This window comes from Athene cunicularia (genome assembly GCF_003259725.1).
Source record: "Athene cunicularia isolate RWA chromosome 7 unlocalized genomic scaffold, athCun1 chr7_part1, whole genome shotgun sequence".
Taxonomy (NCBI): Eukaryota; Metazoa; Chordata; class Aves; order Strigiformes; family Strigidae; genus Athene; species Athene cunicularia.
In genome coordinates this window covers 26,535,761-26,555,646 of record NW_020799107.1, presented here as the reverse complement: position 1 = coordinate 26,555,646, position 19,886 = coordinate 26,535,761, and the positions used below count along the sequence as shown (strand labels likewise).

Genomic DNA, 19,886 nt, shown 5'->3' with positions numbered 1-19,886 from the left:
GAATAACAATATAATATTATGTATGAATGCAGCACATGACATTGAAGCATTTCAGTATGCAAGACAAAGAATAATCCTTTTTTAATCACAGTTTTACCATAACAACCAGACAGGTCCAGAGATATTCAGTGATTCCCCCACACTGTTTCAATGAAGAAAGCCAATGTCAGTCAGAAAATATATCAAGCTCTTCTGATAGCTAACTCTATGCCCAGACCACAAAGCCACGAACTCTTGTAGTTTTATCACGTGTGACTTCATACGAATTTTAATTCTCTATCGGGGCAGAGCGGGACGGCGGGTGGCCCCGCCCCCTCGTCGGCCGGGTGTGGGGCCATGGCGAGGCCGGGGGCTGCGCGGTCCGGCAAGGTGCGTGCGGGCGGGGGGCGGCGGGAGCCTCTTTGTCTGCAGTCGGGTCTCAGCCCTCTCCTTAGGCGCCTCGATAGAGCCCTGATTTGCGCGGGGAGGGCTGACGGGGTGTCCCCGCCGAGTACGGAGCTGGGCGATCGGCGTAGCGACTCCCGATGGGGTCGGGCCTTCCGGCACTGGGCGCCTTTGCTTTCCTGGGCTGCGCCCAGCAGCGCTTCCTCAGGGCTCAGCGGGTTTAAGTGTGTCGGTAAGGGGCACCGCAGCGAGCTTTCCCTTCAGGGCTCTTCCTTCTTGGTGTATCTGTAGTTTGAGCAGCGACTGTAGTTTATTCTTAAAATCGCCAGTTCAGGTGTGTATTTATAGAGCTTGCTTTCAGTCTGGAACGTATGTTTCTATGTCAGCCCTTGGCCATGTCATTAAGTGATTTACTGTATCTGTAGAATGCTGCAGAAATTAATGAAGCCTCATGCTGTACAGGCACCTTTTGTGAAATTTAAAGTACTAGATCCTAATGGTAGCGGTGAGCCCCCTCCTGTTCTGAGAGCTGTAAATTACCTTTACCTGATCTGTCTCAGCAGTTCTTGGAATTAGTGGGCAATGGTAATGTTTAATTATGTTGTGAAAGTACTTCATGAAGATCAAAGTATATTTCTGTAATCAGCAGGCACTGTCTTCTGGAAGGCTAACAGGAGCATCTAAATTAACAAATGGAAGAAAACAGTAAGACCTTAATCATTCATACTATCTAAGAGTGAGTGTACACGTGAGCATTTGGGAACCTTATACTTGTCATACTCACAAGTAGCCCAGAATTCTTTGTATATATCAGAAAACGTTTTTAGCTGAAAGGCAATGCAGCCAGATTCTAAGCAACTCATGAGTATACAGACACAAACTCCATAGAAATTTTGCCTGTAGAAAATACAGGATTGACTCTACATGTTTTCACAGAATCACAGAATTGTCTAGGTTGGAAAAGACCTTGAAGATCATCCAGTCCAACCATCAACCCAACATTAACAGTTCTCAACTCCGCCATATCCCTCAGTGCTATGTTGACCCTACTCTTAAACCCTTCCAGGGATGGGGACTCCACCACCTCCCTCGGCAGCCCATTCCAATGCTTAACAACCCATTCTGTAAAGAAAATGAAATTTTATTTATAGAAGGTTGGATTTGTAGTTACTAGCCGTACATAAGACTGTTGAGTAAAGACTGAATTCTTTGACATAATCTGTTAATATCTGCTAAACATGTTTGTTGCAGCAGTGCAGTTTTCAGCAGAGAAGGGTAGTTTGTTTCTTGATAAAATTAATTATTTTCTATTATTGAATAAAATGGAATTTTATACTTTGCTGCATATTAAGGAGCTAGTATAAACAGTGAATTTGACTTTCAGGTTTGGCTTAAGAAAAGGATGCCATTCTGATGTGGAGTCTGGATACTCTCTTTATTCCACTGACTCTGACGATCAGGTAATCAAATAACTTTTTCATACAGTCATCTCTGTTATCAAAAGAGAAGGAAAACTGGAATACTTTGAATGATGGAAGAAAGCCAGTTTAATTTAGGTAATACTGCATCTGGACTAGAAATAGCTCCTGCAAAACTAGCAAGAGTGTCTACTGCATTTTGCTGGTACATGCAAGCTGACTGTGTGCAGTGAATTTGGTTCTGACAAATCTTATTGATGATATATTCTACGAACACAGATAGGCTGTTTCTGGACTAGAGCTGGCCCTGGCAGAAGTAGATTTTGTTCAAAAAAAAAAAAGTGGAATCAGTGCTGCAGTGCTTTTTTCTGTGTAGTGCTGAGTCAGTTATCTCCTAAACAGAAAGGGAAATAAGAATAAAACCCACACATATGCAATTACCAAAACAAAATCCATCAATGGATACATGTGCGAGAAGACAATTGAGTTTTTTTTTTTCAAGATGTGTGTGTTTCCAAACTTTCATATAATTGCAAAGTAATGCATGGAACAAGACATGTTTTTGCTGGATATCGGTGGTTGTTCTTCAAGTGACAGAGTGGGGAACAGTCACTTCTAAAACAGTGTCTTGGCTTGCTGAAAGAGAACAGTGATACTCATTTTCTGACTGCAGTATTCTTTGTCCAGGTTGATGCTATTCATAATGGACTTGACCGTTGTGCAGCTTTACTGAAGAATATTTTACAAAATGAGGCTTCAGGTTGTATCTATTGAAAATTTAAATTATGTTTTTAATCTTTGTAAGACTGTTTTGATTTGGTTTTGTTGACTAATTTTTCTTTTGACTAATACTAGGGAGGGATACTATCCATAAACAACCTGGGAAAACAACTTCAGTTAAAATTAATTCAAAGCCCTTGCTAACCAAAGGAAATATTTCAAAGAAGAAAGGATTGAAAAAAACCACTACTCATGCCCACATCCGAAAAGAAATTGGTAAGCAGACTTTCTTGGGCTTGCTTTTTCTCAAACAACATTGAGAGACTCCTCAGAGATATAACAAGGCCTCAAATAATTGTTGTCATTTGTTACAGGTTGATCCAGGGCTAGATCTACAAAAGGATGTAGACATTACTCATTGCCTTTCAGAAAGCGCAAATGTTTATTAAACAGTTACTAAAATTCACAAATGTTTGAGCTTCATGTACAAGAAGGTTGAGTGCATTTACAAATACCAACATTGTCAGGTTTAGCTGATACGAAACATGGAGCAGAATGGTAATACCCATGCCCCATTTCTCTTGGAGAGTGAACCATTACAATGCCTGGTCTGTGTTTGGGATACGCAGCTATAAACTGTCTTGGAGTTAGATGTGCAGCCAGGATGAGATCTCAAAGATCAGTTTCTGAAGCAAGAAAGTGTTGCAATAAATCATAAGAACTCAAATGGTTTAGTGGCCAGAACACTTGAATGGAAAGGTAGATGGAGTGCTGTAGGCTGAGTTGCTTTCAGTTGAAGTATTTTTATTAGTGTTTCTCTGTCTCTCCACCCCATTATTTTGTGTGATTTCTAATCCAGTAGACGGGTAGTCTGTAGACTAGGTGTGGAGCAGAACGTCTCTTCTGTGAATTTTAGAAGGTGGGCACATAGCTGATATCTTTCCAGCACTGTAAAAAATATGGCATCTTAATTATACCCAACATAAGAAAATTAAGTTTGGAGAGTGCTTTGGTATTGGTTATTCCAAATGGTTTAAAAGCTTAGGAAGCAGCTAAGCAGAGATTTTAAGAATTGCATTTAGAACTGGCCTTCTGTAGGATTAAATCTCTGTGCTTCCTTCAGGGACAGCTGTCTGTCCAGCTGGGCTAGGTTTCTCTGTCTGAAGGAAAAATAATGGCTTAAATTTGCTGTGAGTAAAAATCTGACTAGAATTTTAGGCTGTAGGTTCTTTTGGTTTTCTTTTTCAAAGAAACCTGCCAGAGTCTGTCTGCCTGACAACACAGTGGGCTTGTGTAGATTGAGAGGACAGACAACTTCAGCTGGGTTTTTTGTTCTTTCTCTGTAGTGCCAATATCAAACAGAAAACTTGCCTCGTCTGCCACACCTTCTAGTGAGAAAGAACTTCTCAGTTCAGCACAGAATCAGATGGTTCAACCAATTCATGTGCCTTGCAGTCAACACTCTCCTGTGATGCATCAGAAACTGTGCGAACATGTGCAAACTCAGATGTCTCTCATAACTGGCCAACCACCACAGAACAGTAATGAAATTCCTACTGCAACCTCTTTTCCTACATCAGATCACGGTTAGTGGAACAATTAATTTACAGCCTGCTATTTTGCTGTATGAGTTTTGCCCCAGATTGCCCTGATCTATAAGTGTTTTCTTTTAGGGTGTCAAAATGTTACAGCTTGTAATTATCGATTACCTACCTCCATAGCAGCTCTGTCCCTGCAGCATTCAGCTAATCCCTTATCTACTCAGTCAGTAAGTAAAAATTTGATCCTGACTATTATTAAACATTTTAAATTAGCACTGTCTATTTATTTATACATTTGCTTAAGTGTGTGGGTTTTCTTGGGTTTATGTAATAGTTTTCCCTAAAGAAAAACAAAGCATATTTCAACCTACAGTGATGAACAGAATAAATAATGAGAGTAAATACTACTATTTAAAATACATTTTATATACATGCCAAAAAATGAAATTGGAAGGCATTTCAACTGGCTGCTTGTTTCCACATTGGGAATTTTGTAATGGACAGCAAACATGGAAGGTGCAGGAAATAGTTCATTACTGTTAATTGTTACATTCACAGTAATGCGTATAAGGATCATTAACCAACTCCTGATAAAAGAAATATCTCGTGTAGCTTTCCCCTGCCAGTGATCAAGTCGATAATTTCTTCAGACACTGTGTATTATATTAGAGCCACATTTTAAAATACTTGTGTATTTCAGGGTATAGAATAGAACTAATGGAGAGTACCAACTGCCACCTTGGGAAATGTGGTAAAGGGCTTGCACCTTGAAACTGTAAGACTGTAGACTTAACTTCCATCTGCAGGCAGTCCAGGTATAGCTAGTGCTGTCCTTGACTTTTAAGAAATTCATCTACTTAAAATATTGAAAGGAAATAGTGTTGTCTTTTTATTTTTGTTCTTCCCTGTTCTGGTTTGATTCAAGAAATGAGTGCTCATAAAGCAAAAAAAAAACAAAACACTGCTGAGGTTTTTTTCTTTACAGAACAACTGAAAATGTTGCCAATAACATTTAAGATAAAGGTGATCTTTTAATTACTCCTTAATATACTGGAAGATTATGCAATTAGTGAGCTGTAGTTGCTTGTATAATTTGCAAAGAGTAATCAAGACTACATCAAGGTGGGTTGTTGGGGGTTTTTTAATTTTATTTTTTTTTAATCATGTTAATGTTTTGTTTAATATGAATATTCTTTATGCAGGATGTTCCTGTAGAGAGGGGGAATGAATGTGTGCCAGAGTTGGGAGCACCTGTGGTGTGCCCGGTAGTTTCTGCTGCGCCTACTACTGCTGTGCAAATACAGTCTGCCACTGCTCTTCCTAGTGTAGCATCAGGTGCATCAAATAGCTCTGCACTGCCTACATTCATCCCATCATCTGGCAGAGAGATGACCCCAAACCATGAGCAACAGATAAAAGAAGCAGATCTGATAAGATGTATACAAGCTCACCTGGCCCTGTTACAATCACATGAAATGATGAATGGCAGGACTGAACAGAAGTGCCATCATCATTTTCCAGCAAATCATAATGTTTCAAGTAATGAGGGGGATAGTTCTGAAGAACACAGTGAGGACAGGGTCAGTGAAGAAGACGAATTGAAGGTACTTGACATAGCCCCAGTGAGAGATACAAGCTGTAAGACAAGTTTTGTGAAGAAAGTTCTAAATTCTAGAAAAGAAAGTCCAGATGAAACAGCCCATAAAGTTAAGACTGTAAAATATCTTCTAGGAGAGCTCAGAGCACTGATAACAGATCAAGGTGAGGACATTTTCATCCTGCAGTAGAGTGATTACATACAAATAACAAGAGCTGTGTTAAATGAGTGAGCACTTAAGTTTCTAGAAGTTGTATGTCTCAGATGATATGTGACACCATAGAGTGTTTTCCTACAACTGTAATAGCTTCATGTTTCACTGGATAAGTATTAAATTATTTTTTGGAGTATTTTAATGTTATCATGACAGCTAGGGTAAAGATTGTTCTCATTTGTTTTCCTCTGAGAAAAAGAGAGCAGTGTAGACAGATTGAAACAACAATCCCACCAAGGCTGGTCAGAGAGATGGTGGGTTATGATTTCTCAAGAACCTAAAGCATAGATTTCATAGTCAAGTTTAAAAAATTTAAATAAATATAGTTAAAATAAAGCTGAGGGGGTTTTTTTGAAAAAAAAGCAGATACTATTATATCACTTTATAGATTCTTAATTGCATATAAAATATTACTGTCATATTACAGGTTTATATGTTTATGCAGTCTTTTTTTCCCTCATCTCTTGCAGATGATTCAGAAATGTTAAGGTTGATGAGTGAAATAGAAGACTGCATATCATTGTTCCCAGCTGTAGTGGGAAGTACGAATATACAAGCTGAAATAGCACTGGCTTTACAGCCTCTCAGAAGTGAAAATGCCCAGCTGCGTAGGTTAGTAACTTGTCAGTGATTTTTTATTTACTGCAGATGCACCTAAAGCATCTTTAACTGGTCTGTCTTAAACTGTATGTTTTATCATTGTTATGGTGTACAGCCCTTTCATTCTTGTCTGTGCAGTATTTATATACTAGTGTGTTGGTAAGGCTAAATAGTGTAAATAATTAACTCATAACAAGACTTCAGTTAATACTGACGTTTTAGTTAGCATCATGATTGGGCCTTTGCCTAGGTGGCATCAATATATTGTTCTCTCTGAAACCTGCAGTATCAAGATAGTTAGCCTGCTTTTTGTAGAATATTCTCAAATGCAAAAATGTCTGTCATTTTGAGGGAGCTCTCATATACATAACTGGGTAGCTCTTCAGAACAGAGGGAAAGATATTTTGTGTTGAAATATAGGAATGTAAGAAAAATGCATTATTAAAACTTTTTTATGTTTCTGAAACTTCTGTAACATTTAATTCTCAGTAGCAACTTCTTACCAATCTAATGTAAAATGCAGTGCTTTTGAACATATTCTGAACTTTCTGAATTTGTGGTTTTTTACAATTCATATTTAGAAGACTAAGAATATTAAACCAGCAACTTGGAGAACGAGAAAGAAGCGAGAAGACATCTGGACAGAGCTGCAACTATGAAAGTAAAGTACTAATAGAGAATGATGCCTGTTAGGCATTTTTGTTAAAGCTTTGTTTAAATAGATACAGATATATACAGCTACAGATATATAAATTAAAAATAGCAGTATTTATCGTGCCCTTTAGTGGCAGTTAAACTAAGAGCTTTGGGTCTAATCATGCAGCTGCATTTGCATGGATTGTTGTGCCTGTTTGGACTCCACATAGTGAGACTCGGGCTCAGCTGCTGAACAGATTTTTTTTTTTTTTTTTTTTTTTTTTTTTTTTTTCTTTTTCTTTATGTGCCTCTTAAAATGAAGATGACATATTAGATAATTAAGAAGAAAGTTTGAGTTTTATCTTGCTGCCTCAAAAAAACACTCTTCTATCTGTAAGCAAAGTTCATATTACCAGGATTATTTAAAAACTTAGTTTGATTTAGAAATTCAAACTGTATCTATCACACAAAACACATTTTTTATGTTTTACTTTTGGTAGTAGTTTCTTTGCAGTCTTTGAATATGATGCTCCAGAGTCATTTGAAAGAATCACTGAAAGGCCTTGAGTCACTGCAGGCTAAAAATGAAGAACTACTTAAAGTAATAGAAAGTCAGAAAGGAGAAAATAAACATCTTGCAAAAGATATTCAAGATAAAGAACAAGAATTGCTTGAAAACAAACAGCATTATGATATTCATTCCACCAAGCTCAAGATCGGTATGTGTTTTGAATTTGTTTATTCTTCATTTAATGTTTTAAAACTTAAATAAATAGCTAAATTCTTCTTGGCATTTTAGAAGTTGAAGAGGCATTAGCAAATGTGAAGAGTCTTCAGTTTAAACTGGAAGCTTCAGAGAAAGAAAATAAGATATTGAGCATAACGTTACGTCAGCGTGATGCAGAAGTTAACAGACTGCGTGAACTAACCAGGTACAATTGGCTAAGCTATTTCTTTGCCTCTTGACATTGCCTTTTTTTTTCTTTTTTTTTTTGCATAGTTTGGATTATTGTAATCTTAATAATTTGGTGGTAGGAGGTCACATAGGCTAAAACTTCTCTTTGTAGTTACTTTTGCTACAATGGTGCTGTAATTTTGTTAAAACAGTTGTCGTGCTTCATGATTAAGTTCTGTTGTTAAACTGCTATCTGCCGTAACTTGTGCAGAGTTTTAACTCTTAACAGCAGCCCTGCAGATAAGGATCTCCATGTGGAGTGCATGGACCTGAAAACCTACTGATACTTCCCTTGAATCTGTGGAATTTGGAAACGAACTCTTAATCTGAATTAATAAGGGATTTTATTTTTCTTTCTTTCTTTACCCTGCTTCACAAATTGGTCTGTTTTGAGAAGATCTGTCTTCAAAACCCACAGCAAGCTCTTCCTGTGGGAATGAGCAGCCCTTTCTTTAATTGTACACCCATTTAAAGTAGATTATATTCAGTTATTAATTATGGTTAAAGGTGGGAGTCTCAGATCACTGAATGAAGGTGGTGTTATTCACAGTTTTTTAGAACTGTTACTGGGAATTTATTTCATTGTGGTCTTTAATGAAATAGGTTGAGTATCGTATATTTTATGATGAATATAGTGGCCATCTGGGAGACTTAAATAGCTTTTTGCACATGCAAAGTAGTGTGTACATAAAATGTGTTTGGACATGATGTGAACAGGAAGTTAAACTCTTGTCTGTCTTGTTTATAGTGGATAGTGATTGCAATGTCAGAATATTTTTAATCAATGCTTCAGATTTTCCAGTAGTTTAGATGTATTACACACTTCTGTGAATACTGTACTGACCACCAGATGGTAGTATAGTGATATTTTACTACATATGTATATGCCACATTTAATTGTAAGCATTTAAGTGTTAATTTCTTTTGATGTACTAAGCAGAAAATGAGAAGAATATTTATTTTACTATATATTTTCTTTAGATGCAATGGGAAGAATAATTCAGAAAGAATTCTCACTGATTTTGATAACTTTCTATAAGCTTTAAAATGGTTTCTTGACATCAATTTATTTAGTTTTTTAGTACTCAAAGCAGGTAAATCGGGAATAATCTCAAGAACTTCATTGGGCTGTTATTTTAGTCACTTTATAGGCACATTGAACTGAGCTGAAGAAAGAAATTCAAGAAACTTGGAACTGGTTCACATTTATACTGTTTTATGACAACATGTAGTGAGAGAATTGTAACTTTGCTGCAGTCTGATAAATCTAATGTTTTGGTGTTATGTAAAAGTTTTTAAAATTACTTTGTTGTGGCTGTTTTAAAATCTGATTAATTGATCTTATCTTAACAGAACCTTGCAGGGCAGTATGGCCAAGCTTCTGTCTGACCTCACAGTAGACAACATTAGACCCAAACCTGAAAATGGTCTCTCGAAGTCTCTTTTGGAAGACCATGAAAAGCACATGCAATCTGATCCATTTCCTGGAGGTACCTCAGTGATGACTTACCTTGAAAAATTAGAAATGGATCATATTTTGACAGATACAGAACTTCAATTCTCAGATAAAAGTGAAGAATTAGAAATACAAAGTATAGCCTATGAAAAGTTTGCTGGTGAAGGAAGTAAAATAAACAGTACATCCTCAGGAGAAGGAACATCAGCTCCCAGAATACTGCTAACCTCACTGAAGGAAGATGCAGAAACAGTTAGTGATTCTGACACTTTACTAGATGACCAAAACAAGTTGGATGAGACTGTTTATATTCCACTGACTGGCAATGCCTCTAAAAAACAGCAGCCAACCTCTGGTGTGCTACCCCAAAGAGGAGGAGTTTGTAAGATGCTTGACTACCACTGTGAGCTCTCAAACTCTTTGCAGCAGAATGGATGTCAGGTATCAAAGGATCCAGCTATTCTGGATAAATTAAGTGCTGGGTACAATGTGAAAAAGACTGTGGAAAAAATATATGAAGTTACAGGGGATAAAGTGAAGCCAGGAGACAAAGTCCAAAAGAGTCCAAAAGGCACTCCAAGTGCAGCTGCAAAAGACTTCATAGATAAACCAGACCAAGCTCAGCCTGGTACATATCCTCGTGTAGTGATGCCATTTCCGAAAGAGATTTCTCAGAAAAAAGGCAGTGAAATAGCTGATTTTAGTCCCATTTCATTTGATGATCTATCAGGGAAGTCTGAGTGGAGTGCATCCTCTTTCTCAACATTTACTTCTCGAGATGAAGAGGACTTTAAGAATAGCTTAGCAGCCTTGGATGCCAACATAGCTAAGTTACAAAAAACTCTGCAAAATAGCATTATGAAACAATAAGTATGAGGAAACAAAACAGGGTGCACTTGTTTGGATTATTTAGGGTTTTCTGAAGTGTATTAGTAAGTATGGTACTGATACAAATATTTGTGTGGTTTTGGTATGAAATTATTTGTTCTTAGCTGTTTAAATTATGGATGGGATTTGTTCTTTGTTAAGCTGTGGCGCTGCTTCTCTTGATGTGTACAACTTGAAATAACTGGTATAAATGCCTTTTTTAATTATGAATTAGGTTTATACTCTTCAATGGCAACATTAATTTTTAGAACAGCACTTGGTAACTGTTTAAGAAACTGGTGTGCTGTTGGCAATGCAGTTTTTCTACTAAATGGTAAAGTACACTTGCGTGCTTTTTCAAAGTAGTAAGAGCAGCAGAGAGATGCGTTGAAGTCTACAGATGTAATAAAGAAAATTTTTATTTCATTATAATTTGACTGTTATAAATTTGGATGCATAGTTATTTTCCTTGGTTGTTACCATGTGTTTCAAGGAACTTATCTCCTTGTTCTGGTTCACCATGAAGGTGTGGAAGCAGTAGTGTCAAGGTTAAAGAAAGAGGTGACCAGGACTTCTTATTCAGGTGCATTGTGCTTAATCCAAACGGGGTTTAATCAAGAAGTGGGAGTTTAACTGGTGAAAGTGGAGCTGCGTTGAACATAAAAAGTGTTCTGCCTTGACTAGGTAGGTCTCTTTGGGTTGTTTTGTGTTTTTCTTGAAGAGGAACTTAGGTGCAGAAGGCTAAATTAAACTTCCTTGTTTACTCATGTTTTTTCTTCCCCAAAGAACAATTGCAAGGTACAATACATGGGCAAGAGGTTCCACAGGTAGAGGCCAGAGAAGAGCTAGCTGCAGAGCAGCTCTGCAAGAATGTTGAGAGTTACAACTGTTAAGTCAGGATCATGCTGTTCCAAAAAACTACGCAGCCATCCTACGGGATTTGCAGTGTATGGTAGAACCTATAAAATACATGGAGTAATCCTTCTTTGCTCATTGCTGGTAAAACTCAATTTTCAATTTTGAGCATTGTATTTGAAAGAAATTAAGTGGAGAGTCCAGATGAGGACAAGAAAGGAACCATCAAATTTATGTTCTTTTCTACAGTTCTGTTTTAGTTCATAGCTTTTACAAATGTTTGATTTTATCTAAAAGAGAATATAAGACCAGTGAATAAACACAGAACAGACTGATGCTGAGAAACAGAAGCAGCAACAGGCTTCAGCTGACACAAAGGAGACAAATTAGGCATCAGTGAAAGCTGGCAAACCAGTACAGTAAGCCAAGCACAAGAATATACAGGGTGAGGCAGTCATGGAAATTCCCCAGTTGTTGAGGTGTCAAACATCTACTGGGCATAAATACAGAGTCTGGACTGAGCCACCCAAATTGGCTCTCACAGGAATGGGAGTGCAGGGAAGAAAGATTCCAATCTGTTGTTCTTGACAGGGCTTTCCAGATCTTAGTGTCAAGAATATGTGTTTTGCAAGTTTTTAAGTGACAGGTGTAGGAAGGTGATGTTATTGCTACCATTCTGTTCCTCTTACACCCTTAGAAGTACTTTGAACACTGCTTTTCATGACTCATGGTTTTTTAGGAAAGATAACAGAAGGACCTGAATTTAAGACTGCTTTTTCTTCAGTACTGCTTTGCTTTTTTTTTTTATTTCTTTTTTCCTAGAAAACATTACTGTGCTTCCTGGTGATGATCTTTTCTTTTATGTTTCCATGTAGGACAAAAGTCTCAAGTTCTACCACTTTGAAGAATTTTATTTTTTCTATGGTTAGTTGCTGAATGAACACATTTTAAAGTTAGGGCACTATCCATACATTGTGCTGAGGAGCAGTTTTGTGATTATTTTAGTTACTGGTAACTGAGCAATAAAAAGGTATGAAGACAACACATACTACAGAAGATGCCAACTGGCACTCCTGCTTCGAAAAAGGAAAGTTAGACTAAATAGTGACTTCAGTGACTTAGAATGCTTTTAAGGCTTGGCCTGGATTTCTTATTACTCTCCACACTACTCATGCTGAGATTCAAAATAAGGTTGATAATATCAAAGTGGGCAGGTTTTAATTAAATATTTACAAGCACTCAGGATAGAAGCAAAGCAAGATTTAAACGATGATTATGTCATGAATTAAAGACAAACTACAATAAATTCTAGTCTTTAAAACTCATGAGAAGACTGAGAAAAGATTTGAAATAATATTCCTTAGTAGACAAACTAATTCAGTTTTCTTCTTGCAGCTAGAGCTTACTCCACTTAAAGAAGGTTATTTGTCCTGGCCAAAGCTAGTTGTACTCTGCATAAAGCAGCTGTGGTGTCAAGATGCCCAAGAAGGTGGTTCTTGCATTGAGAGCATTTATGTTCACCTTTACCTCAGCGAGGGAAGGTGTTACACCATCTTACTTGTGTCCTACTCATCCTTACAAAGTTAGTTCTATCAAAGCACAAGATGACTACTGGAAAAGCTTTTTGGGTTTGTACTGTGTATCCTTCTCTTAGAAGGAGATGAAGCTAAGAAGAAGAAACAGGGCGAAGGAGTTCTTTAATACAGTTCTTTGTTTTGTACTCAGACATGTCAACTGGAGCTATAGCAACGTTCAAGGAAATCTAAAATTTCCCATATTATGGGCATTATGAATGTGCACTGGTGTGGAAGCAAAAGCTAGCAACATCAAATGTGTAAGTCTTTAAAAGGTGGGAAAGGTTTCCAGGGTTCAACTCAAGAGCATTGAGACTGAAGTCAGCATAACTCTAGTGTTCAGATAGACTTGGTAGAAGGCAAATAATTGTATCTCTTACAAACTCATTCTTTTAATGTATTGTATATAGTAAATAATACCTACAGAAAATAAAGGAAGTCCTAGAATCTGCAATCTGCACATTGTAACACACATTTTGACCCCTCAAATTTGTCTCTGAAGTACGTAGCAAGTCTTTCATGGGCTGAGATACATTGCTCTCCACCCTACTTCTAAGAACTTTTCAGCGTGATTCAACTGATTGAGCTACCTGGCTAGAATCCAACACCACAATTTTTTTTCCCCACCAGCCCCAGTCACACTTGCTAAAAACTGTAACTTTGGAAGCAGGACAGAATTACCTGTGTAAAGCCAATGCTGATGCCAACCACTCCAATAAGAGCAATACAATCTTCATCTGACTTCTGGTTTTGGACACATCCCTAAAACGAGGGACAGGCATGATAGGTAGAGGAGTCAAAGTGTATTTGCAACAGAATTCAAGCTCCATTTCTGTTCCAGCTTTATTAAGGATGTTTTAGGATAGCTAAAGATGAGAGGTGATACATTAATAAATAAATTTTAATTAAATTTAAATTAATAAATAAATAAAAGATACAGTAATAAATTGGGCTGCAGTGTCATCTATGCAAGTCATTTTTGTGTTGTACATAAAATTTTGCTGTTGTTTTGAAGGAGAAAAAAAGTATTTAAATTTGGGTAAGTAGTCTCACAAAAGCATGTACCTCATTCAGATCTAAAGGATTGGACAAAGGACAAACAGCTGTGGTGCCTCAGTTTCTGTAGCCAGGAGGTGATGCTTGAATGAACAAGGCTAACAGTAGCATGAACAGCTGTGACATACCAGAGACAGTTCAAGAAACCATCTCCCCCATGTCTGAAGGCCCGTTCTTCCACACCTGCTGTTTTACTGTGGTCATGGAAAAAAACAGCTTAAGATTTTCTTCCACTGTACTGTAAGTAGTTATAAAATATAGCAGATTTTCAGTATTTAAAAAGATTTACAACTGAACCTTATGATGCCAAGTTGAGAACAGCGCAACTAGTTGGGCTGAGGAGTTTTCATCATGGGTAGCTGATCATACAGCCGAACAAGTATTCAGCAGAACTTTCCAGTTTGGCCAGCAAAGCTGGTTTTAGCTTCTGTCCATCACTGTATCAAGCCTCCAAATATATAAGGGATATTTGAAATTTATATATTCAACATGAAATAGTTGTTCTATGTTCAGTAACAGCTGCTGTGAAACATTTCTCCTGTTCCAAGGCTTAACTTACAAGGAGCAGCTCAGCAGTTGCACCTTCAGTGATAGGGAGCCTCCTCTAGATTTTTGTTATAGCCAGAGAGAGAAGATAGAGGAGTTTTCATTTTTACAAAGCATATTCTTTGAAGTTGACATCTGCACTTTCCAGTGATGTGGAAAGGAAAGGAACCCTTAAAACACATTTCATCAAGCTCTTAACAGTCATTTCCCTTTTATGAACTCCTTTCCTTATGGAAAAGGGAAAAGATTTGGCAATACTCCAGAATCCAGGATACCTGCCTTTAACTCATATAATTCCCTGCTCTGAGTTCTTGAATGTTGAGTGTCTGTAATCCACTGTCTTATTCAAAGAACTGGAGAATGGTGATAGCTCCCAGCAAACACAGAGGATGGTGGCCTTATCACTGTACCCAAGTTGATCAAAGACTTCATAAGGAACAAAGATGCCTTATTTGCTGAAGTGAAGCCAGTGCTGCATCTGTGTGTGTATATAAGCTACCTGGGACACCACTTGTGGTCAAGTGGCAACATCATTCGGCTCTGTATGGAAGGAAGGTTTTATAGCTCATGTTACATTTTGCAAACTAACAATGATTGCTGCTGGTACCTCGAGTACCTTTCTTAAGACATTGACGTACACAGGCATCCTTAACAAGGGTGAATTTTTTCCTTAGAAGGGAAGGAAATAATTCCCTGGTTAGAATCTGACTGGTGAGATCAGAGAAACAGATTAAGTGGGGAAAAAAAAAAAAAAAAAGAAAATAAATCATAGATTAAGTCACTTCAGTGATCTCCCCAAATAAGGCAGAGAAATATTCAAGTCTGAATGGGCCAGCCAGGACAGGTCTGCACACCTACCCCAGAACCAGAACCTACAAGAAGTTGACTGTCAAGTCAACTTTGGAGTATTAAAATGGGTATGACAGACAGTTCAGTCTAAACACAGATTTAGCTCTAAACCATCCTAGGTAGATCAGACTACCCTCGTTAATGACCCATTTCTGACTAAGCTCAGGCAGGCCATCTCAAGTGGTTCTTGATCAAGATTAATGCAAATGCTGTTAGATATTAGTGTCTATCTTCGCCAAAATTCAGGGAATTACTTCAGTAATTTCTTTGCACAACCAATCCTAGAGGCAATTTTCTTTCAGCCAGATTCAGGGATATTCAGTAGTCTTCAGTTATACGAGTGAGTCATGGATTTTGCCTGCAGAGCCTTAGGTACAGGGGAGTCAACAAAGTAGTAGATGAGGTCTAATTGCCGAGTTTACTTTAGCCTATCCACTTTAAGGTGAAATCAAGAGTAACAGTAACTTCCATGACTGTCCTTATGATTGGAGCTGTAACTGGACAGGGGCCTGAACTGAACAACCTGTCCTTTCCCTCTGCCTTCAATTAGTGTTATATTTGATTGTGTCTTTCTTCAGTATAAGAATAGTTTATGCTTGCTTTTTTTTTTTTTTTTTCTTTAAAGGTGCACACTTGTGCATATATGGTACATATAGTGCATAAACTGAGAAATCTTTTTGGCAGAGAAGAAAATAATTTTCTCAGTTTTTAGGCTCCAGATTTCTCTTAATCTGTGCAAATGGACTGTTTCTGCAATCTTTAACAGTCTTTTTAAGTGTATTCAGTTCTTTTAATTTGTTACTGCAATGTCAGCAAGGGAAAGGTACCTCTCTGTAAGCAGTCCACACCTTCAGTTATTGGCCATCCCCTGTTACACTTGCCAGGAGTCTTCAAAGGCTTCCCAGTAAATGATGGGGCAGCTGTGAGGAGAGCAATATTCATCAGATTATCTTTGTGCAGATGTGAGTTAGTCCCTGTGGTCATGCACTGCTTTCCCTTCCAATGTTAGACAAGTGCCACAGTTACCCGGTGATCTTCTTTCAGGAATTAGATCATATGTAAATGAGATGTGTCAGCTGTGAACTTCAGATACAGATTCAGAACACAGATGCTGTGGTTATACCTAAATGCATCTTCAATGAATGATTTCACATGCTAGTTGAAGACCAAACACCAAGCTGAACTGAAAACCAAATGCTTTTGCAGACTTATTCTGTTTATGAGGACACAGAGTGGAGAGAATATTATCCCATAGGTTCGCCAGTTGTACTCATAAATATTTGTCTTGAGCACACACAAGTCCCAGTGCACAGCCACACAACAACCCCCAGTCATGAAGTGACAACAGTAGTATCGCAAGTTCACCACCAATGACATGCTGAAAAATATTTTTGCACTTACGTAAACATCCATTACTTAAGTTTTTACACTGCTCCAAAGACAGTGTAAAAATGGTGCTTTACTGACTGGAAAAAGAGCAGCTTAAACTAGTTAAAGTGTAGTGGCCATCTGTGCTACAGTTAATATTATGTGGTTTATAGGCCCTTCAAGCATTTGCATGTCTAAAGACTACTTATAAGTATTATTTCTTTTAAAACTGGTTTTGTCCAAGCCCATGATGAATTCTGGCTACTTCTCTGCTGCAATCATACAGCCAAAACATATATTTTCTTACTGTCTCCTCCCAGATTCTATTCTGTATTTAGAAGCTAACACTGATGGTTTTGGACTTGCAATTATGATATTAAGCTAAGTGTAAAATATTTTTCTTGGCATAATCTAGAATATAAATAGCTTTAACATCAGTTTCAGGTTCTCTTTATTCCCCTAGGGAATGCCAGATCTCTTTCATAGTTAGTCTCAGAACTAAGATCATCCCAACATCACCCTTGCCCCAGCACCCCCTTTCCAAAAAACACAAGCAAAGCAGGGCCAAGAACTCTGCTCTGCCCCCCAAGACAACACAGAATTATTACTCTGTGCAGATGTTCCCATACATTCCCCCCAACCTTCATTCCCCTTCCCTCCCAATCTGCAGACATGCAGCCCTTCACCACGACGTTGGGCTCTTTCCAGCACTAGCATTGTCTCCAACCAAAATTTGCATTTCTGTTCAAAGAATTCTCCACCATGGCATTTTTATGTCACACACTGGCCCCTGGGCCAGAGCTTGAAACTCAAGGGCTACTAATTTTCACCTTCCCTCTGTAACGCCAAACACACAGGAATGTTGCCACCTAGTCCAGCTCCTAAACCTCTGTAAGAGAGCGGTGGAGCCTCCCTGTAAGTAATGAAGCTAGAGTTTAAGTGATTACTTTCATAGCAGCCATTGACTAGGGAATGGCAAGCTCAGAGCAGATTTTGAACTGAGTTCTTTCAAAAGCACTTAACTATTTTTATTTTTAAAAGATTATTCATTGTCGATCCAATTTGCTCAGTGTAACATATACTGAGCAAATACAGGCATTTGCCTGTTCAAGCTTCCTAGTTCCTCACAGGAGGTTCCTGAACAGGGTCCTGCAACCACTGCTGTGCTGTTAAGAAGCCTCTGAGACACCCCCTCCTCAAGGAGTCACCAATACCCACATTGCCTCTGCAGGTGTAGGCAGCAATGCCAACCGCGATGACAAGCTGCGTGCGTCTGGACTGAGGAGTCACAGCCCAGCCCCGTTCATTCACTGCGTTTGGTGAAGACACGCTAAACACTCCCCCACATGCCACCACTGTCTTTACTCCACTGTTGCCTCTGCCATCTCATAGCCCGGCCCTAATCCTTTAAAAAAGGGTTAAGATCATCCCTGGAGAAAGCACAGCTTTGAGAGCCAGGCTCAGAGCCCATTCACTACAGCAGAGCCTCTCTCCTAGCAGCTGGCTGTGGAAACAAGAGCAGGAATCATCACCACAAACCCGCCGAGGAGCCTCAGACACTGTTCATGCAGACTGTCTCAGGCCATGTACAGAAGAGCTGCTATTGTTAGTGCCACTCAGGAAATATTCTAGGGAGTGTGTAATTGTTTACACGCAGATTCTTTTATCAGCGTTTAATTAACTGCAGTTACAACACATGTTCACCATTAATACTTTAAATTACTGAGATGTTTTTTAAATCTATTCTATCAGCCGCCTTAGAAACTTGCACCAAAGGTTCCAAAAGTGATAGGACATAGTCCTGTGCTTGCAGTACTAGCCCCTTCTTGCTTAAGAGTCTTCAAGTATGATCTTGCATGACATCTACATTTCGTGCCCATGACAGTACAAAAGGGACTGTTTCTAAAAACTATCTGATACTGATTTAATTTTCTTCCTTTGTAAACAGCTCTGGACATTTCTAAAAAACTGTTTTTACCCAGCTACAACAAAAGCTGTTGTCATGCAGGCATGTTGCAGAAAGCGGTTACTTTGGATTTGGCCACATCTTCCAAATACACTATTTCATCAGTCATTTCATCCCACAGAAGCCACAATGAGAAACATTTTGCTTCTAAAATCCAGAGACCACTTCTAAAAGTCTAGAAATTTCCCTCCATTTGGCTTCTTCAGCTAGATCCCGTCTGCTGAAGTAACTGAGCAGCAGCTTCTTCATCTTTTAAATAGGATCATACCTAGCCTAAATGTACTGAAAGACCAGTTTTCATTTTACAGAGACCTGGGATGATTGGAAATGAAAGTAATTTTACAGTGCCTGGGTTTCTTGAAAAATCAGTCAGGACTCCAAAAATTAGCAAAAAACCCCCTTCTTCTTTTGAAGATTACTTTACAGGCTTGCAAGAAGATTTATTACTTGGGTCACAAGGCTTGAAGTTGATCATTCTCAGCCTATGCTCTAGACAGTCTGGCTGTGTAGTATGCCTAGTCATTAAAGATTTCATGTTTGTGGTTTTGCAGGATTTTAAAGGAATTATTCTGACAGTTTAAGAGGACATTAACTAGTCTTGTTGTTCCCATCCACCTCTTGCAAATATTGACAATTAAATCAAGACTACAATTAATGCATTCCTTCTGTGCATTATTGCACTTATGGTTGATCAAATCTGAAAACATCATTCCATTAACATTGAGAAGAATGCATTTCTTTTGTGGTGTGGTTGTCCATTTCTCGGTCTAATGTTTGTGGCTTTATACTTCTATATTAAAGACTCTCCCTTTCCTTCCTGCTGTACTTCTCTCCTTGCAAATATCATGTTGTACATGGTTCCGCTCCCATCTACTTTGCAATGCAACCTTTACTGGGATAAGAGTCTTCCTCGGTTACCCACTGGAGGAAACAAATTCTTACCATAATGGCATCTGAATGTCTGTGGGTAGTTCATTATAAATCACGGCTCTGACTTCCAGGGACACTCTACTTCAAGCCAAGTTCCCCAAAGAATGCTCATAAAAGTTTGTGTGCTTGACATCAGTGTAAGCATCTGGGCTCCAAGCCTGTGAAGGCACTCTGCATCTCAATTTTAGGATCAGGACCTGTATTTCTTAGATTATTCAGAGCATACACTATTTAATAGAGAAACTAATAGCTGAAGGGATGCTTTAACTAAGTTTGCAGTTATTCTGTTCTTTCTACTCCATCTATAATTGATAATAAATTGCAATATTCCCATACTTTAGTCCCAACATACTT

The 19,886-nt window shown here is 38.3% G+C and overlaps 1 protein-coding gene across 3 annotated transcripts; it reads left to right on the top strand.

The window, feature by feature from the left end:
• Positions 1-297: 297 nt before the first annotated feature.
• On the top strand, positions 298-11,964 carry CCDC14 (coiled-coil domain containing 14). Of its 3 annotated transcripts, none has more exons than XM_026852961.1 (13): positions 298-369; positions 1,034-1,089; positions 1,769-1,844; positions 2,490-2,562; positions 2,658-2,798; positions 3,869-4,108; positions 4,196-4,290; positions 5,266-5,824; positions 6,345-6,486; positions 7,056-7,135; positions 7,611-7,829; positions 7,910-8,042; positions 9,419-11,964. In XM_026852961.1, the coding sequence occupies exons 1-13, from the start codon at positions 337-339 to the stop codon at positions 10,389-10,391; spliced, it is 2,820 nt and encodes a 939-aa protein (XP_026708762.1). In that variant the 5' UTR covers positions 298-336; the 3' UTR covers positions 10,392-11,964. The 3 variants fall into 3 exon arrangements, with proteins under 3 accessions (XP_026708762.1, XP_026708763.1, XP_026708761.1); XM_026852962.1 differs by having other exon boundaries at positions 328-369; positions 1,031-1,089; positions 7,614-7,829; XM_026852960.1 differs by having other exon boundaries at positions 328-369; positions 1,031-1,089.
• Positions 11,965-19,886: the final 7,922 nt, after the last annotated feature.